The 17733-nt window shown below is 44.5% G+C and overlaps 1 protein-coding gene across 1 annotated transcript in view; it reads right to left on the reverse strand.

The window, feature by feature from the left end:
• LOC147700482 (collagen alpha-1(XII) chain-like) overlaps positions 1-17733 on the reverse strand; it is a 246051-nt gene that overhangs the window by 25424 nt on the left and 202894 nt on the right. Inside the window, exon 4 of the mRNA XM_086928435.1 lies at positions 13356-13502. Coding sequence (XP_086784561.1) covers positions 13356-13502 — 147 coding nt within the window. The remainder of the gene's footprint in view (positions 1-13355; positions 13503-17733) is intronic.

Below are 17733 nucleotides of genomic sequence, written 5' to 3' on the forward strand. Positions count from 1 at the left end.
GCAGGCTGATTTGCTCGCTTCTGACTACTTACAGACTCGTGATAACCAAACCAACCTGGTGATAAGAATTATCCCTGGGACGGTGGGTTTCACGTACCTGACTTTTAATGAAGGGGATACTGTACCTATTGCTTACAAGTCACACTTGTACACTTCGGCTGAACTGCGTTTTTCCACTGTGGAGAAAGTTTTAACGGCTGTGCAGATGGCAATTCTTAAAGAACGTGCCCTGTCGCAGGGAAAGCGCATGTTGGTTGTTACCCCGTGTCCTGCCTTGGAGGCGGTCACGAAAGCCAGTGTACCGAATTCTAAAGCTTTGCACCCTCGGTGGATTCAGTGGGCTACATCCTTGACATCCCAGGATGTCACGTTTATTTTTTACGCCGCTTTACGGTCGCAGGAGTATTTACAGTATGAATTTGTTCATCCTGCTCCTTTAGCGATGCGGCCGTTGGAGGATTTCCATTGTATCATTTACACTGATGGCTCGGTGCAGGTTGCGCATGGCTCTAAACATGCCTACGTTTCCGCTTGCGCCATTGTAGTCGGTGCCATGGTGAACGATGAGTTCAAGGCCAGTGTCGTGCACACGCAAACACTAGGGGACTGCACCGCACAATTAGCAGAGCTTCGTGCTCTTATGCTCGCATTGGAGTACGCTGATCCTTGTGTGACGACTTTAATCGTAAGTGATTCTTATTACTGTGTCCAGTCTTACAATGAGAACTTGTTCTTTTGGATTCAGAATGATTTTCGTGATTCCAAAGGTAGCACAATAAAACATAAAATGATCTGGGTCCGAGTGGCGGAACTTAAAGAAAAGCTGCCGCTCGTGTTTGTGATTCATACTCTCGGCCACCAGCGCGTGGGGGTCCACGCTGTTGGTAATTCGCTTGCTGATGAGGCAGCGAAGTCTGCGGTATCGAAATACTTAGTTGCAGCAGTCACGAGGTCCAAAAGCAAAATAGATGACGACATCTTGGCGGCTGTTGCTGCCACGGAGAAGGGAGGTAAATATCCTGCGGGGTTCCCTTCGAAGTACACATACCACTTAAGTCCCGATAAGGTTCCTTATGTGAAAATTCCGGAAGTTGGTGAACGTCTAATTCCCAACTCGGATCGCAGAGCTTCTCTGATTACAGCGGCTCATGAAGGTGTGGCGTCTGCGCATGCGGGCGTCTCAGCCACTGTAACTCAGCTACAACAAAGATTCTGGTGGCGGGGACTGTACAAACAGACGCGCGATTATGTCCTTATGTGTGACATTTGTCAGCAGATTAAGCCTTCTACTGCTGCGCGTCCGCCTCAGACACAGTTGTACATCTCTAATAAACCGCTTGGTTGCGTTTATTTGGATCACTGCGGTCCTTTTTCCTCTGATACTGCGTATAAATACATCTTAGTAGCAGTTGACTCATGCACACGCTTTGTGTGGGTATGGCCGCATCGAAGCGCTGATTCGCGGACTGTCATTAAGGATTTGCGTGTCTTTGTGGGAGTCTTTGCCTGTGGTACTTTCCATTCGAACCAGGGTCCGGCTTTCGCCTCTAAGGCGTATAAGGATGCTATGGTTTCGTTGGGGAGTCCAAGTCAAGTTTTCAAGTCCCTACAGGCCTGAGGGCAATAGTGTAGTAGAACGAATGAACAGCGACTTAAAGCAATCTTTGACAGCCCGAGTTATAGGCACTGGTAGAAACTGGCTGACCCACCTCTATGGCGTGCAGCGTGCGCTTAATAATCTCCCTAGAAGGTCTCTGGGTGGGCGGACCCCATACGAAATGCTCTTTGGTATCAAGATGTACGTCCCTGACCTCGATGGTGCAGACTGCCAGGCCCAGGCCGTGGCCTTTGACGTAGATGAACATTGCAATGTTTTACAGGATCTACAAAAGACCAGAGACAGTCTTGCTAAGGAACACTTGCCCTCCACGTCGGATGATGCGTTGCAGATCCCGGTAGTTGGCTGGCTACCCCAAGTTGGAGAACTGGTTCGAGAGAAGATCGATAACAAGAAAGAGTTTGGTCCCTCATATCGTGCACCGGTTCTTGGAGTGAAGGGCACAAGAACAGTCATTTTACCACCACTTCCAGGTCGTAAAGAAAACAGATTTATTTCTATTGACAATGTCAAGACACACAGGGTGGCCGATTCTTCATAGCATGACACCGGCTGTATCCTGTCCTTCCATGGTGAGGCACTCTGTGCTGGCTATTACATCTGGTGCAGATCAGGAGGTGTCCCTCGAGATGCCTGCTATATCCAGTCCTTTATTAAATACTATTCCTGTTACTAACATTGATGAGCTGACCTATGCAGATCCTGCTGATTTATCTATGTCCGATTTACAAGCTCGTTTGGCTAACCAGTCCAGATTCTCTTTTGACTCTGTTTCGGAACTTTCAAAGAAACCATCGACTATTGCAAAATATGCCACGTTGTTTAAAAAACATTTTCTAATTCCACCTTGGACATACGTTTGGCTGATACTATTTGCATTTTATCTTTTTATGTCAATTGGTTTTGTGTTTTATTTTTTCCGCCTGATCGATGGCCATTATGTGAAAGAAAGAACAGGAATTCGGTACCTTAATGGAACATTGGGCCCTCTTTTCTCCTCACATTCAGCACACAGACTAAAACGAGACTTAAATACAGTAGAAATTACTGCTTGGCCTGTCCTTGATGGGATTGTGTGGGATGCGGTTAGGTTTCAGATTCATGGCCCCACAGAAGTTATTAATGTTCCTAATGTGCTTAGAGTAAACATGGGAGATGTGATTAAGCAAGATATTCGTTCTGATGATTGGGATCTTCAGGCCGTAGAAGCATTGTTCTCTGATTTGAAATATTATGCGGCCTTTGATGCTGAGGATTTGTACTTAGATTCTGTCAATTATGGTGATTTGTTTTGTTATCAACATTATGGGAATCATTTCTTACACAAGACAAGTTCCGGGAGGGTTCCTGTGAATTACACACAGTGGGAACATTGTCCTGCTCCTTTACAGGGGAGCTCAAGTACATTTCTGGGAAAATACTCTTATTTTACAGATTTTAATCAATCAAATCCTGAGTCGTTTTATTTTAAAGTAAAACAGAAATTCATGTCCAAAGTCAGACTTACCGATACTAAATTGCTGTATTCAAAGTCCTTTCTAGACAGGTTAGCTGTAGATGGCTATGAGTTATGGAAGGAGGCTATTGACCTTAAATCGGTTTGGGGTACCAAAGATTGGCAGGTACAAGGCACTGAGGCTTTGCATCGTGCATGTCTCATCCCGAATCACATGTTGTTTTTAAATTCTACTATTTCCCAAACAACATGTTTTGGATTGGCTACATCTAAAAAATTAAATACACCTACTATCCCTGATTTGGAAGAATATTCAGGTTGGAGTAATTTCACTACATTATCCATCAGTGGGATACAGGCACTTTTGCTCAATTCCTCCTTTAATATTTCCAGTTTTAATCTGGAGGGGTGGCTTTTGTGGCAAAGAAGCTCTGATTCTTGCCAACGTCGTTTTTTGGGTTTGTCTGAAGGTTTTACACACATCAGGCCAGATCCCAGGTTTGAGACAGATCACACGGTTACTACTTATTCAGTGGGCAAATTGTGTCAGAACTGGTTACAACATTCCACTTTGGCTGCAGTTAAACTGCATCTGTCCCAGTTGAATGAGAATATAGAGCTAAATGATTTTATAAAAGGCCCGGCTAAGGGTAGATCTAAACGCTGGCTTTATGCTGTGTACAATGAAATTTGGAAATTTTCACAGATTGAGGCAGCTAAACGCCTGAGAGCTATTGATCAAGCAAATTTGGAAAAAGTGCTTGCAGTGGTCGATAACAGTATTAACATGCTTTCTTCCAGGATTTACACGTTGGACCCTACAGACACTTAAGGCTGGTCGAGTTCCCTGGAACTCGTTGAACGTTTCGTCCCTTTTCGCCCCTTTTAATCTGACTGAAAAGCAACGCATGCTTTCTATGCGTGATGCGTCATTTTCTATGTTACATATTGAAAAGCTAGAATCCTTGCCTTTCTCTGTTGCTGAAACCACTACTGCCACGTGGCTTATTCATGGATTAATTACATTACCATTTCCCTTATACAAATTTACTAATTGTATGCGGTATATTGCTATAGGGCGATATGAACCTCTAGGCAGTGCATTCCTACATGAGGCATGGTCATTACCATACACATACAGATGTCTGAAGGATGGAAAAGAAGTGAATCTTAATGGTGAGGAATGCACACAGTCGCCTGACCATTCATTAATATGCAGACACATTCAGTTACACAGTTCTTGTAATCAGGACCGGCCAAATTTAGCATGTGTTTTAAAAGGCACGCCAGTTCCAGCAGTAGTCCCCACATTTACATTATTGGCTAATGGTAGTTATTTGCTTTTAAACAACGAGTTATGTTGTGGGTTATTAATTGGTGTGGCTTACGTGGTAACTGTATCAGAGCGTGTGGTGTGTTGCAAGAATGTTCTATACCCACCCACGCATGGGTCTTCAGATGTCTCCATCTGGCCACGGATTCCAACCTTGGAAGCGAAGTTCAATGGTTTAAGCAGAATAAGGGCCCTTTTGTCTCAAAAACAAGTGACCCTGAGTTCGGCCCGGGAAAATTATGTCCTTCACATAGCTAACACACGCACAGAGGTGCAGGCGCTTTTAAATACTGATTTGCCGTTTCATTTCTGTGAGCTGGTGCACCAGATCTTTAATGCATCTTCCACGACTGGGCTTGCACATTTTTTTAAATTGGTTAGCAGTGGCCTCGTGACTACATTTGAAAAAGTTTTGGTATCATTCCCACGTTTTTCCATTCTATTTTTTCGAGTTTGTTTGGTGGACTACCTGTTTTACTGGCTGTAGCCGCTGGCATTTTGTTGGTGTTTTTCTTCATAAAACATGGATGCCCATCCTGCGCAAGAAGCCGTTCAATGCCTCCTGACACTGTGCCGTAATCGGATGCTCAATTACTATGGAACATTGCCGCTTGCAGCATTAAGCACGGCTTATAGATTGTCATTTCGGTTCACCGACTTCACGTGTGTCCAACCTGTGTTTCACTGCCTGAGCTGCGAGTTCGATTGGGCCATTGATTTGTGCCTATGCTTGAAGACTGCTCCTGACGTCGATTTTGATCAGCTAATGCGTCCCGTGGTGGCTCACGAGCTGATTTGTTCTGGCGAAAGAGTTATGGCCTTGACAGCAATAAATGGAGTACTGGGCCAATGGGAGATCTCTGCAGCGGCGGATGCCTTTCTGACACACAGCGATCTGGTGAGCCCACCGAGTTGTCCTCTGACGTTACAGGAGGATCCGATGCTGGAGGAGCACGTATGTTCTTTCCCATTGCTGAATTGGATTGCTGAACTATTTTCGGATGATGGCAGTGATTTCATACTGGAGGCTGTTGCAACTTTCTTTGCATATACTTTCCAATCGTGAGATGCCTGGGAGGAATGCTTTGTTATGAAATATGACTTTCCCCTTGCTGAATTGGAGGGATGGACTGTGTTCAGATGATGGAGAGTTCAATCACGTGATGTCGCTGAGGATAACGTCAATGTGGCACATGACTTTGGATATCGGATAAGTGCCTTGTTTTTTCTCTTACAGACATTAGAATTAATACGACCTGGTCCTACATTTCATATTTTTGAGACCTGGCGGATGACTTTTGGTTCGAAAGTTTTGTTTTTATTTTTAGATTTGAGGCCACTGTAGGCATTCATACATATTCATTCATACATATTTTCTTAGCTTATTTGTATGTATGTATGTATGTATGTATGTATGTATGTATGTATTGGCATTTATATAGCGCACTACTTACCCATAGGGTCCCAAGGCGCTTCGACCGCTGCGAAACCCTTCCTGGCTTCCCTGAGAGATGGTCCCTTAATGGGTATCTCCAGGGTGAGACCAGGCATCCCCGGCGGTCTGGTGGGGCCGTTAGTGAAGATGAGGCAAGCTAATGCCCAGAGTTGCCGAGTGTGATCGCTGATCAGAGTGGGCACCGAGGCCAGAGAATTATCGAGTCCGCTGACCCTGGTCCAGAAACCTGCCGCGCCGGGAATCGAACCCTGGTCCCGGGCCGTCCTCTGCTCTCGGGTCTGCCGCCTCTAACCAGTGAGCCACACTACTTCAGCTACTTTTAGCTTAAGATTATTGAACTTTGCTTTCATTTTATGTATCTGGTTTAATATTGCCTTTTCCCTTATGATTGACGGTGCTCGGATCAATGGGGGGGTGTCATATGGATACTTCGTTACATATATTGCGTTAAGTTAGCATGAGTGTATTACATGTTTAAACAGCCGTTTTTCCTTCGGCTTCAGTTTTGCACACGACACCTACTTGTTGTTATCGCTTTCACCCTAGAAGCGGTGAGGTGATTTATTTGAGAATAATATGTTATTTCTATGCTATCAGCTTTGCCTGGTACACTTTGTACAACTGTCTGCACACTGAGAGCTGCACACTCTAAGTATAACCTAACACAAGGTTGCTGGGAAGCCTGATCCTCGCACCACATTAGACATAACACAAATAATGTTGATGCCAACATTTTGGGCTCTACGCGGGTTTAAGATAGAGTTACACGGAATGAACGTAGACACTTGGTGCTGCGCATGAAGAGAGCTGGTAGCTGTTGATGTGATCTACTCCTACTGACATTTAGAGGTATGGGCCCGCCCTGCTAAAGCCCGAATGAGACCTTCTTAGATATAAAATAATATGCTAGATAGGGTGCGCGAAATATAGGTGATATAGATTTCTATAGATTTTGCATTGTAACATGCTATCACCTTTTGCTTACTATGGATTAGTGACTATGCTGCTGACTCTGATTTTTATAATCTGCATTTTGGTATTATACAAGATACTGCGTTTGAGAACTTTGCATTGAATAATAAATATTTCAAACTTGCACTTGTGTTCTTTGACTCTCAGTTTTGGTTTGAAATGATTATATAACGAAAGAGTGTTCATGTGTTCCACGATTCCTGATTCTAAAGTTCATGTTCTGGTTTGTCTAAGACATGGATCATTCCATAATGAGCCATGAGACACTGTAGCTAGCTAGGTAAGGGGATTTCTGATACTTAGATGAGTTTTGGATCATCCTAACTCACTGAGGTTCTAGATCTCTATGCACAGTTCTGTGGGAGAACGGAAACCCTGCTACAGCTGCCAAAGGTGTCTCATCGTCATCCACCCCTACATGCTGCCAAAGGTGTCTCATCGTCATCCACCCCTACATGCTGCCCGATTTGTCTCATCGTCATCCTCCCCTACATGCTGCCAGAGGTGTCTCATCGTCGTCCACCCCTACATGCTGCCAGAGGTGTCTCATCGTCGTCCACACCTACATGCTACCAGAGGTGTCTCATTGTCATCCACCCCTACATGCTGCCAGAGGTGTCTCATCGTCGTCCACCCCTACATGCTGCCAGAGGTGTCTCATCGTCGTCCACCCCTACATGCTGCCAGAGGTGTCTCATTGTCATCCACCTCTACATGCTGCCAGAGGTGTCTCATTGTCATCCACCCCTACATGCTGCCAGAGGTGTCTCATTGTCATCCACCCCTACATGCTGCCAGAGGTGTCTCATCGTCGTCCACACCTACATGCTACCAGAGGTGTCTCATTGTCATCCACTCCTACATGCTGCCAGAGGTGTCTCATCGTCGTCCACCCCTACATGCTGCCAGAGGTGTCTCATCGTCGTCCACCCCTACATGCTGCCAGAGGTGTCTCATTGTCATCCACCCCTACATGCTGCCAGAGGTGTCTCATCGTCATCCTCCCCTACATGCTGCCAGAGTAGTCTCATCGTCGTCCACCCCTACATGCTGCCAGAGGTGTCTCATCGTCGTCCACACCTACATGCTACCAGAGGTGTCTCATTGTCATCCACCCCTACATGCTGCCAGAGGTGTCTTATCGTCGTCCACCCCTACATGCTGCCAGAGGTGTCTCATCGTCGTCCACCCCTACATGCTACCAGAGGTGTCTCATCATCATCCTCCCCTACATGCTGCCAAAGGTGTCTCATCGTCATCCTCCCCTACATGCTGCCAAAGGTGTCTCATTGTCATCCACCCCTACATGCTGCCAGAGGTGTCTCATTGTCATCCTCCCCTACATGCTGCCAGAGGTGTCTCATTTTTATCCACCCCTACATGCTGCCAGAGGTGTCACATCGTCATCCACCCCTACATGCTGCCAAAGGTGTCTCATTGTCATCCTCCCCTACATGCTGCCATAGGTGTCTCATTGTCATCCACCCCTACATGCTGCCAAAGGTGTCTCATTGTCATCCACCCCTACATGCTGCCAGAGGTGTCTCATTGTCATCCTCCCCTACATGCTGCAGAGGTGTCTCCAAGTGGTGACGATGGATTTGGGCCCAGATCTTTTGACTTGGGGGATCTTTTGACTGGTGGAATGTGTGACATTGATCCACATTCGGTCCATCACTTGTTTTTGCAATTGCCGCCCTAAGTGCGCTGGGGATGCCCAGACGTGGGTCCCAGGCACTCCACACCACTTGGAGTCAAGCTAGCCGGGCTGATGAGAGGTGTTACCTCGAAACCGGTCCGGTCCTCGGATGCTTGATTCCGTTCTGGGAAGGACATGGCTTTTGTAGTTCGGACTGGACTGTTCCCATTGGGCAACAGGGTCAGAGCTGATTTGCATATTGCCATTGTCTAACCCAGGGTGGTGTGGAGTGCAAAAAAACGATGGATTTGGGCCCAGATCTTTTGACTGGGGGAATGTGTGACATTGATCCACATTCGGTCCATCACTTGTCGTTTTTGCAATTGCCGCCCTAAGTGCGCTGGAGATGCCCAGACGTGGGTCCCAGGCACTCCACACCACTTGGAGTCAAGCTAGCCGGGCTGATGAGAAGTGTTACCTCGAAACCGGTCCGGTCCTCGGATGCTTGATTCCGTTCTGGGAAGGACATGGCTTTTGTAGTTCGGACTGGACTGTTCCCATGGGGCAACAGGGTCAGAGCTGATTTGCATATCGCCATTGTCTAACCCGGGGTGGTGTGGAGTGCAAATAAACGATGGATTTGGGCCCAGATCTTTTGACTGGGGGAATGTGTGACATTGATCCACATTCGGTCCATCACTTGTTGTTTTTGCAGGTGGAGACAGTGTGTCACGTATAAGGGTCAAATTCTATTCTAAAATTATTGTAAATTTGATATTACAGCAAGCTGAGAATTTTCAATGTACAGGTATTGATGTTCTGCCTATTTTTAGCTCTGGTAATACCCACTCTCCTTTTAGGAGGACGTTAAAGGGTGATAAACATAAGGGGGTAGCTTCTCCACTTAAAGATCTAAAGATTTGGGTCTCTAAAGGGAAACGTTCGGTCTCACAGGTAATGCCACTCCCACTGACTCATAACTCCTCTCTAATAGAGGACAATAATCGGTGGAATTGGCTGCACAGTGCTTTGTCTACTAAGACCACAGATACCCCCAAACTGTTTCACCATCTTTAACAATCAATTGAAAATTATTTCTTGGAACGCTGCAGGGATACATAGTAGTCCAGAGAAACTTGAATTTTTATTTTCTTTGGGAGCAAATGTGATTTGCATCCAGGAAACATGGTGTATTGATAGCCTTGATATCACAAAGGATTACTATGTATTGGAAGCGCCGGCTGCTCCATCCAAGAAAGGTCATGCTAAAGGGGGAATTGCTTGTTTATTATCAAATAAATTGCAGTGGAGATTCTCCCATTATATTGACCCAAGTAACCTCTTTCAAGCTATATCAATAGCAAATCTCCCCAGTCACCTAAAGAATCCCTCAGTTGTAATTATTAATGTGTATATTCCTCCAGAAGAGCGTTTTAATGCCATACTGAAGCAAGTATTCCGATATATTGGTCAAATTAAAAATGTTTCACCCCCTCCAGAAGTTATTCTAGTAGGTGATCTGAACTGTAAAATTTCCAATACTAGTCTGAACCTCTTCAGAAATAAATCTAAAGAAGAGGCGCACTTTGTCCCACAATCCCTCTTTCCAGATAAAATAGTAACTAATAAAAGAGTGAAGATTCTGCTAGAAGAATTATCGGCAGTCGAGGGGCTCATTTTAAATGGAAGATTCCCGTCTGATGTGCCTGCGGAATTTACTCATAAGTCTCCTTTTGGGGTCTCTATCCTTGATTATGCGATTTCGGACTATGGCTTTTTTCCTTATATCCAGGATCTTAAGATAATCCCTACTTCATTGAGTGATCATAGCATAATTTTTATCACTATTTCCTTAAAACCTCTGCCCACTGCGTCATGGTTCCTTAATAGTAATGACGCTACTTTTCATGCATCCTCGGGCAGATGTTTCTGGAACCCAACGGCCATTACAGGGGTGCATGCTACTTTATGTAAAACTCTATTAGAATTAAAAGATTGGCACGGTTTGGAAATTGTTAACTTTGAAAAACTTATGCGAAATATTATCTTAGATGTAAAAAAGGCTAGCCGCCCTAGGAAAATGGTAGTTCTTCCTTGTAGACTGCGTACCCTGAATAAGGAAATAAATAAATTAGTCCGTGAGCAATTCTTAGATAGAGTTGGTGAACGTGGAAAAGAAATCTCTAGATTAAAAAGAAAGAGATGTAGACTAAAGGCGAAAATAAAAAAGGAGAAGGAAGATACAGTTTACATTAACCTAAGGGAATCTGTGGCCCATGGCAGGATTAGAGAATTTTGGTCCATAATTGGGAAGGGATGTGGCACTAGAATAAGTCCTTGCCCCATCCCTATACCTGAAGAGGTATGGTCCTCTTATATTCGGGAGCTTTATACAGGGAACGGCTCCTCGGGTGAAGATAGTGGTCCTGATGTAACACCTGAAGGGCTGATTAATTATCCTACAGAGGAAACAATTGAAATGGCCATAAAGAATATGTGCTCCACTGGCGCAATGGGACCTGACGAACTCCCCATGACAGTTCTGAAGCAGGAACCTGCAATGTGGAGTAAAATCCTTTACCCATTGTTTAAAGCCTGTTTTGTTTCTAAAACGGTACCCGCTTCCTGGAGGGGAAGTATTTTGGTCCCTATTTTTAAGAAGGGAACTAGGGATAGCCCCAGTAATTATCGTCTGATAGCCCTCCTAGACTCTATCGGAAAGGTTTTTGCGAAATGTCTTTTAAATTTACTTTCCGAGTGGGTCGAGGAGAATAATATCCTCCCATTTGAACAAACTGGTTTCCGTCGGGGGCACGGCACTTTAGACAACCTCACCACCTTACATGTGGTATCTGATAAATATGTTAAGGTGAGAGGGGGGGTGGTGTACGCTGCTTTTATCGATTTCTCCACAGCGTTCGATAAAGTGGATCGTAGATCACTGTGGAGGAAATTAGCAGCTCTTGGTGTCCCATCCTACCTATTAGATCTTGTTCGTACACTCCATACGGAAACTTGGTGCAGAGTTTTACAAGGGGGTGAAAGGGGTCTCTCCCACCAAATCCCATCTCAGAACGGCCTTAAACAAGGCTGCTTATTGGCTCCTCTCCTGTTTTCCTTATATACAGTAGACCTCCCTGCTGCCCTGTCTGTTTGTGAGGGTATTGCTCCAGTGATTGGGGGGACCTCTATCTCTTGCTTGATGTATGCCGATGACGTTCTTATTTTAGATTTACCTCCCAAAGGCCTGGCAAATCGGCTGCAAGTTCTTCATGATTTTGCTGCTTCCCATTACATGAAGATTAACACATCTAAAAGCAAAATTATGTGTATTGCCGGGAAAAAGAAGTGCTGATCTGTAAATTTCGGATGGTATATCGGTGGCCAAAAACTGGAGGTTGTTAAATCTAACACATTTTTGGGGAAAATTGTTGCGGCTAACCTGAGTGAGAGACCCCACATTGAGCATACCTCACGCAAAGCCCTCGCCCATGGCAAAGGTTTAAATTCCCTTTATCACGCCACCGGAAAAAGGCACTTCACCTGTCTACTGGAGGTATATAGGGCTAAGATTCCCGCCACGATACTATATGGTATCGAACTTATAGAGTTGAATTACTGGGACTTTTGTCATAAAATTGAAGGGAAACTCTTAAGATCCCTTTCTTCCCTAAATACCGCGTGCTCTTTGGCTGCTTGTAGGCTTGACTTTGGGCTCAGGAGCAGCTGGGTACAGGGATTATGTGCCCTAGTAAGATGGGTGGCCTGCTTGGCTAGAGCTGAACTGGGGACGATGAGAGCCTTCCTCAAAAATGAATTATTGGGCAATTTCAAAGAATTTTCACAACTTGTAAGGAACTTTAGAAGAGCTGTGACTCTTCTAAAGTTAGATGAAAGCGTGTTGTTCCGGCACTCTCCCACACAGTTAAAATGCTTATTAAACAGGCTTCGTGGGAACTATGCTTTCTGTCTGATAAGAATATAATACAAGGAAAAAGGGGTGGTGATCTTCTCCTTAATTCTTATTCTATTAAGTTGGCCCAACCCTATGCTACATGGAACTTGCCGCATGGTATTCGTAGATTATGGTTCCTTTTACGTTATGATCTATTACCTTTAAATCTACTTCTAGCCAAATGGTACGGATCTTCTCCCATGTGCAACTTGTGCAATCTGTGTATTCAGGACAGTATGCATGTCTTGCTGATTTGCCCTGCACTCGGTACATTGCGGCTCAGATGGCTAAAACCAATATGTCTCCGTCTTGGTATCTCCAATGTGAACATTTTTCTCCAATCACTATATCGGCCTCCTAATGAAATGTTTTGCTTTCATATTTTTAACTTTTTTAAAGGTTTTTTAGCTATTTATTAATATGTTACTGGAGAGGTCTGACATTGCTTCCTGTCGTAGATCTGACTTTGTATGTTTATTATATTTCTTTTTACTTAAAGGTGTTATTGTATGTTATTGCGCTTTGTTGTGAATTTTATGTGGCCCTCGTTGACAGCCAAAACATAATAAAATAAATTGAATTGAAAAATACTTGCCAGCCCAGCGATGTTCCAGGAAAGGAACTAACACCCTCCGTTCCTACTCAATACCTGGTCCGGGGGTGGTTATCTGTTTTGTGTTAGGCTGGATTATTTCCATTTCTGTATTACATTTTGTCTTTTGCACCTAGCTCAAATTTCTCTGAGATCTTTTGTTCAGACGCTTCTTGCATTTTAATAGGTTTTTTGATATATAAAAGACAGGAGGCCTGGCAAGAAAATATATTTTATCCTAACTCCTGTTAAGGTGCTTAAAGTTTAATTTCTAGGAACTGTATTTTTTTAAATCAACAAATAAGCTTTAAACTTTTCAATCAAGTTCACTTACCAGAGCGGAGACATAATGTCTCTCTCAGGTAGGGCAATACACCCATCCAGGAAGAGAAATCTTCAGTTCCAGGCTTGTCTCTTGGACAGGTGTAGTCCTGTCCACCGGCTCCTCCTGGTTTGTTATGTTGGTCACACTGGTTCACTGCTGTGGGGGAAAAAGAAGAGGGACTGATTTAAAGAGAGAGAGAGAGAAGGTGAGAGACAGAGATTAAACAAGAGGACTCAGAAGAAAGAGAGCTACAGGCAAAGAGAGATAAAGGGGAAAAAGTAAGAGAGTAAAAGAAAGATGAAGACAAGAGAGCCAGAGGGAGAAGCTGAATAGAGAGAGAGAGAGACAGACAGAGACAGAGAAAGAGACAAAGAGTTAAAAGGAAGACTAGGATAGCATGAAAGACACAGAGCAAGATAAAGGGAACAGAGAGAGAGAAGAGGGAATGAGTGAAATGCAGATGGAGAGAAAGAAACAGTTGAAATTGAAAGAGGAAGCAAGAGAAAGAGAGAGAGGGGTACAGGCAGAAATGGATCAAGCAATGGAGAGATAGAGGGGAAGTGGAAGAGAGTGTGAGTAATAGTGAAAAAGAGGTAAGGAAAAAGAAAGTATGTAAAATATTACTCTTGTAGTATTATTCCATTATAAATCCCATTACTCATAAACACTTTTGTAAATCAGCCATAATGTGTTTTTTGAATCCTGGTTATATTGTCCAAAGGCACAAGGTGGGAGGGAAAGGATAGAAAAACGATGACTGAGAGAAATAGAAAAAAGAAGAGAAAAGTAGAAGAAACTGCAGGGAGAAAAAGAGTGGCGGAGAACCAGAGACAGAATGTAAAAAAAGGAAGCCAGAGACAGTGAAGGAAATGGATAAAGAAAGCCTGAGATAGAGATAGTGAGAAGGAGGAGGAAGAGTGAACGTGATGGAGATGGAGAAATTAAGAAAGGGAGAAAGGGAAAGAGAGAGGGGAATAGACAAAAAGAGTGAAAAAACAGTTACAGATGCTAACAGCTCCTGCTCTGGCACGAAACTGGACAAAGGACATAGGTATAACCACCCCTCTGTCCTGACCCTCCTATAGGTGGGTACCCATAGTCTGTCCCACCCCTTCCGTCGGTATAAAATAGGAACCCCTGAATACAGAACTTTAGATATTACCAAAACAGGAAGCTCTGCTACAGAAACCAAGTACTTTGACGATCTACAATGCGCTAGAAGAATCTCCCTTGGAGTAAAGGAGTTACTCCCCTGCTTGGCAGGCACCAAAGTCGCATCTGACTGGTCTGCATCTCCGAAGCTCCGGAGGACTCTGAAAAACTTTGCAGTACAGGAGATGAGTTCCTGTGGTCTCTGAGGTCGATCAGTGCCTACAAGAAGTCTAAGGTCCGAATCCCTCGCTGAGACCGTGCAACCGAACCCCTGGGCACCACAACGATTTGCAGAAGCATCAGCTTTGAGGCAACCTCTGAGGCTGAGCTTTGGGTTACTTATAGCCCTGACCCAGAGCAGCAGTTCCATTGAAGATTGCCGGCCTACACTCCACTAGTGTTCCATGAGCCAGCCCTTTCTGTTTCCACTCAAGGTCCCGGCGCGATCCCTGGTCTGTTGACCTGTGGGTCCCTGAGAAGGAATCCTTAAACTGCAGTGGGCTTCCCTAGTTGTTCCAGATGTGCCCTGACTCTCCATTGCTTGGGGAGTCCCCAGGACCTTTATTGTCCGCAAAGAAGCATCTTTACACTTCCTGCGTGCGTTGCTGTTGCCAAGGTTTGTTGTGTTCAATACGAGCACCGACACCCCAGCGCTCGACATCCTTTGTAGGTCAACTCGCATCTGGATCCTGGTCTTTGTTGATATCTCCTGGTCCCCGTGGCTTCAGAGTCAAGCTTCTCTTCTTCGTACCTGAAGCACCCAACATTGGTGGGCATTCGCCTATCGTGCCCCTGGTCACTGGCAAGTGTCCTAGACTCTGTCCTCTCTGATTTCTGGTTCTTCCTATCTCCGATCTAGGCTAGGTTTGCACCGGACACTCCTCCTCTTCCCAGCAGCAGTACTTCTTTGCACGATGCCATTGAAATCGACGAGCATTTCGGACACCACTTGACCCCTATGCACCCAGCTACTCTGGGTTAGGTAACACGATAACTCCGGTACTGTCAATGAGGCTGGCCTTAGAACTGTCCTAGTTCCAAGTCCGTTCCTATGGGCCAGATGTAGGTAAAAAACATTTACCGATTTTAAAATACCGAATTGTACCGATTCGGTATTTCAAAATCGGTAAATGGTATGTAGGTCTCAACATCTGGATTCGTTACCGAATCCTTAACACTTCATTAATTACCGATTCGGTAAATACCGAATCGGTAATGCCCATTCATTCCTATGGGCTTTGAAGCCCATAGGAATGATTAGGCATTACCGATTCGGTATTAACCGAATCGGTAATTAAAGAATTCACAAGGGTGCAGGGGGTGTCACTTTGACACCCTCTGGCACCCCCAGAACAGGCACAGGTGCCATGTGGCAGGCATACCTGCCCTAAGGGCAGGTCTGCCTGTCACATGACATAGGTGTGCATGCACACATGTGCAAATGTATAGAGGGGTCCCCGTGGGAGGGAATTATTTATGCACAAACAATAGAAATTCAAAGGAAACTAAGATGGTACTCAAAGGAAAAAGATGTTGTCATTTATTCAACAACACAGGATAACAATTTAAAGCAATGTTTGCAATCATTTAGAAGTGAAACGAGAAATCGAAAAAATGAAAGGGCCCCAAGAGGGGGAGGAGGGAAGGGGGTGTGCTCAAAGGCTGTGTGAAAGATTATAAAGATAGTACACAGACTTAAACATAATGTACATATATCCCAAAATCAACAAGAAAATACAAGTTATTCCAAAAAACCAAAACGGCCTACATCAATTAAGGCAAGTATTGGGCAAATATTTCAAAAGAAGTGGGGCATTCCACGGTCACATGTACAAATCAATCAAATACTGGGAATGTGCCGGATGTCCCAAAGTGAAGAGGTGTCAACGTTTCGACCCCTGTTTGTAGGATCAATTCAGTCCTTTGCCGGGGTCTTCATCAGGACCGTTGTAGTGGGGGAAGGGACGAAGAGGGGCCGTCCTATCTGAAAAATGAAAACCCATGTCAGGGAATGGAGTATAAATTTTGAAACCTAAACAGTCTTAGTACTGTACACCAGGGAGGTGACTGAGTTAAAAACAAACTAAAGCCATGGAGTCCGGGTCGTAGGACCTCTGGACAGAGGGACCAGAAGCTGAATATGTAATTAATCCATAAACATGCTTGTAAATTAATTATATAATACAATACATCAGGGGTACATTAGCCAAGGATTAATGATGTCCGCTCAGAATGGGGGACCAATTAGCAGTTTGTGAAGTGATACGGGACTCAGATGAACTCTGAATCACATAAAGACCTTGATTCCAGAGGGGGGTCTCAATGTGTTATTTCAGTGCAAGGGCACAGTAGACAGTTAAGGAAAAATGTGGGCGATTACCTGAAGTGGAATAAAACACACTCCGAAAAATTCAACTAAAAGGGCTGCCGGTTTCAAACAATTATACTGCGGATAGGATCTCGGGATCCGCCATGGCAAAGTAGAATTAATCTACGTGAACCTCGCAGGTAGGCACCTGCTCAGAAGACATTATAAAGGGGGGTAGAACCCATGCAATCGCGGGGACCTGGGCGTCACGTAGTAAATGTATAGAGGGGTCCCCGTGGGAGGGAATTATTTATGCACAAACAATAGAAATTCAAAGGAAACTAAGATGGTACTCAAAGGAAAAAGATGTTGTCATTTATTCAACAACACAGGATAACAATTTAAAGCAATGTTTGCAATCATTTAGAAGTGAAACGAGAAATCGAAAAAATGAAAGGGCCCCAAGAGGGGGAGGAGGGAAGGGGGTGTGCTCAAAGGCTGTGTGAAAGATTATAAAGATAGTACACAGACTTAAACATAATGTACATATATCCCAAAATCAACAAGGAAATACAAGTTATTCCAAAAAACCAAAACGGCCTACATCAATTAAGGCAAGTATTGGGCAAATATTTCAAAAGAAGTGGGGCATTCCACGGTCACATGTACAAATCAATCAAATACTGGGAATGTGCCGGATGTCCCAAAGTGAAGAGGTGTCGACGTTTCGACCCCTGTTTGTAGGATCAATTCAGTCCTTTGCCGGGGTCTTCATCAGGACCGTTGTAGTGGGGGAAGGGACGAAGAGGGGCCGTCCTATCTGAAAAATGAAAACCCATGTCAGGGAATGGAGTATAAATTTTGAAACCTAAACAGTCTTAGTACTGTACACCAGGGAGGTGACTGAGTTAAAAACAAACTAAAGCC

The sequence above is a fragment of the Lissotriton vulgaris genome, chromosome 7 (genome assembly GCF_964263255.1).
Source record: "Lissotriton vulgaris chromosome 7, aLisVul1.2, whole genome shotgun sequence".
Classification (NCBI taxonomy): domain Eukaryota; kingdom Metazoa; phylum Chordata; class Amphibia; order Caudata; family Salamandridae; genus Lissotriton; species Lissotriton vulgaris.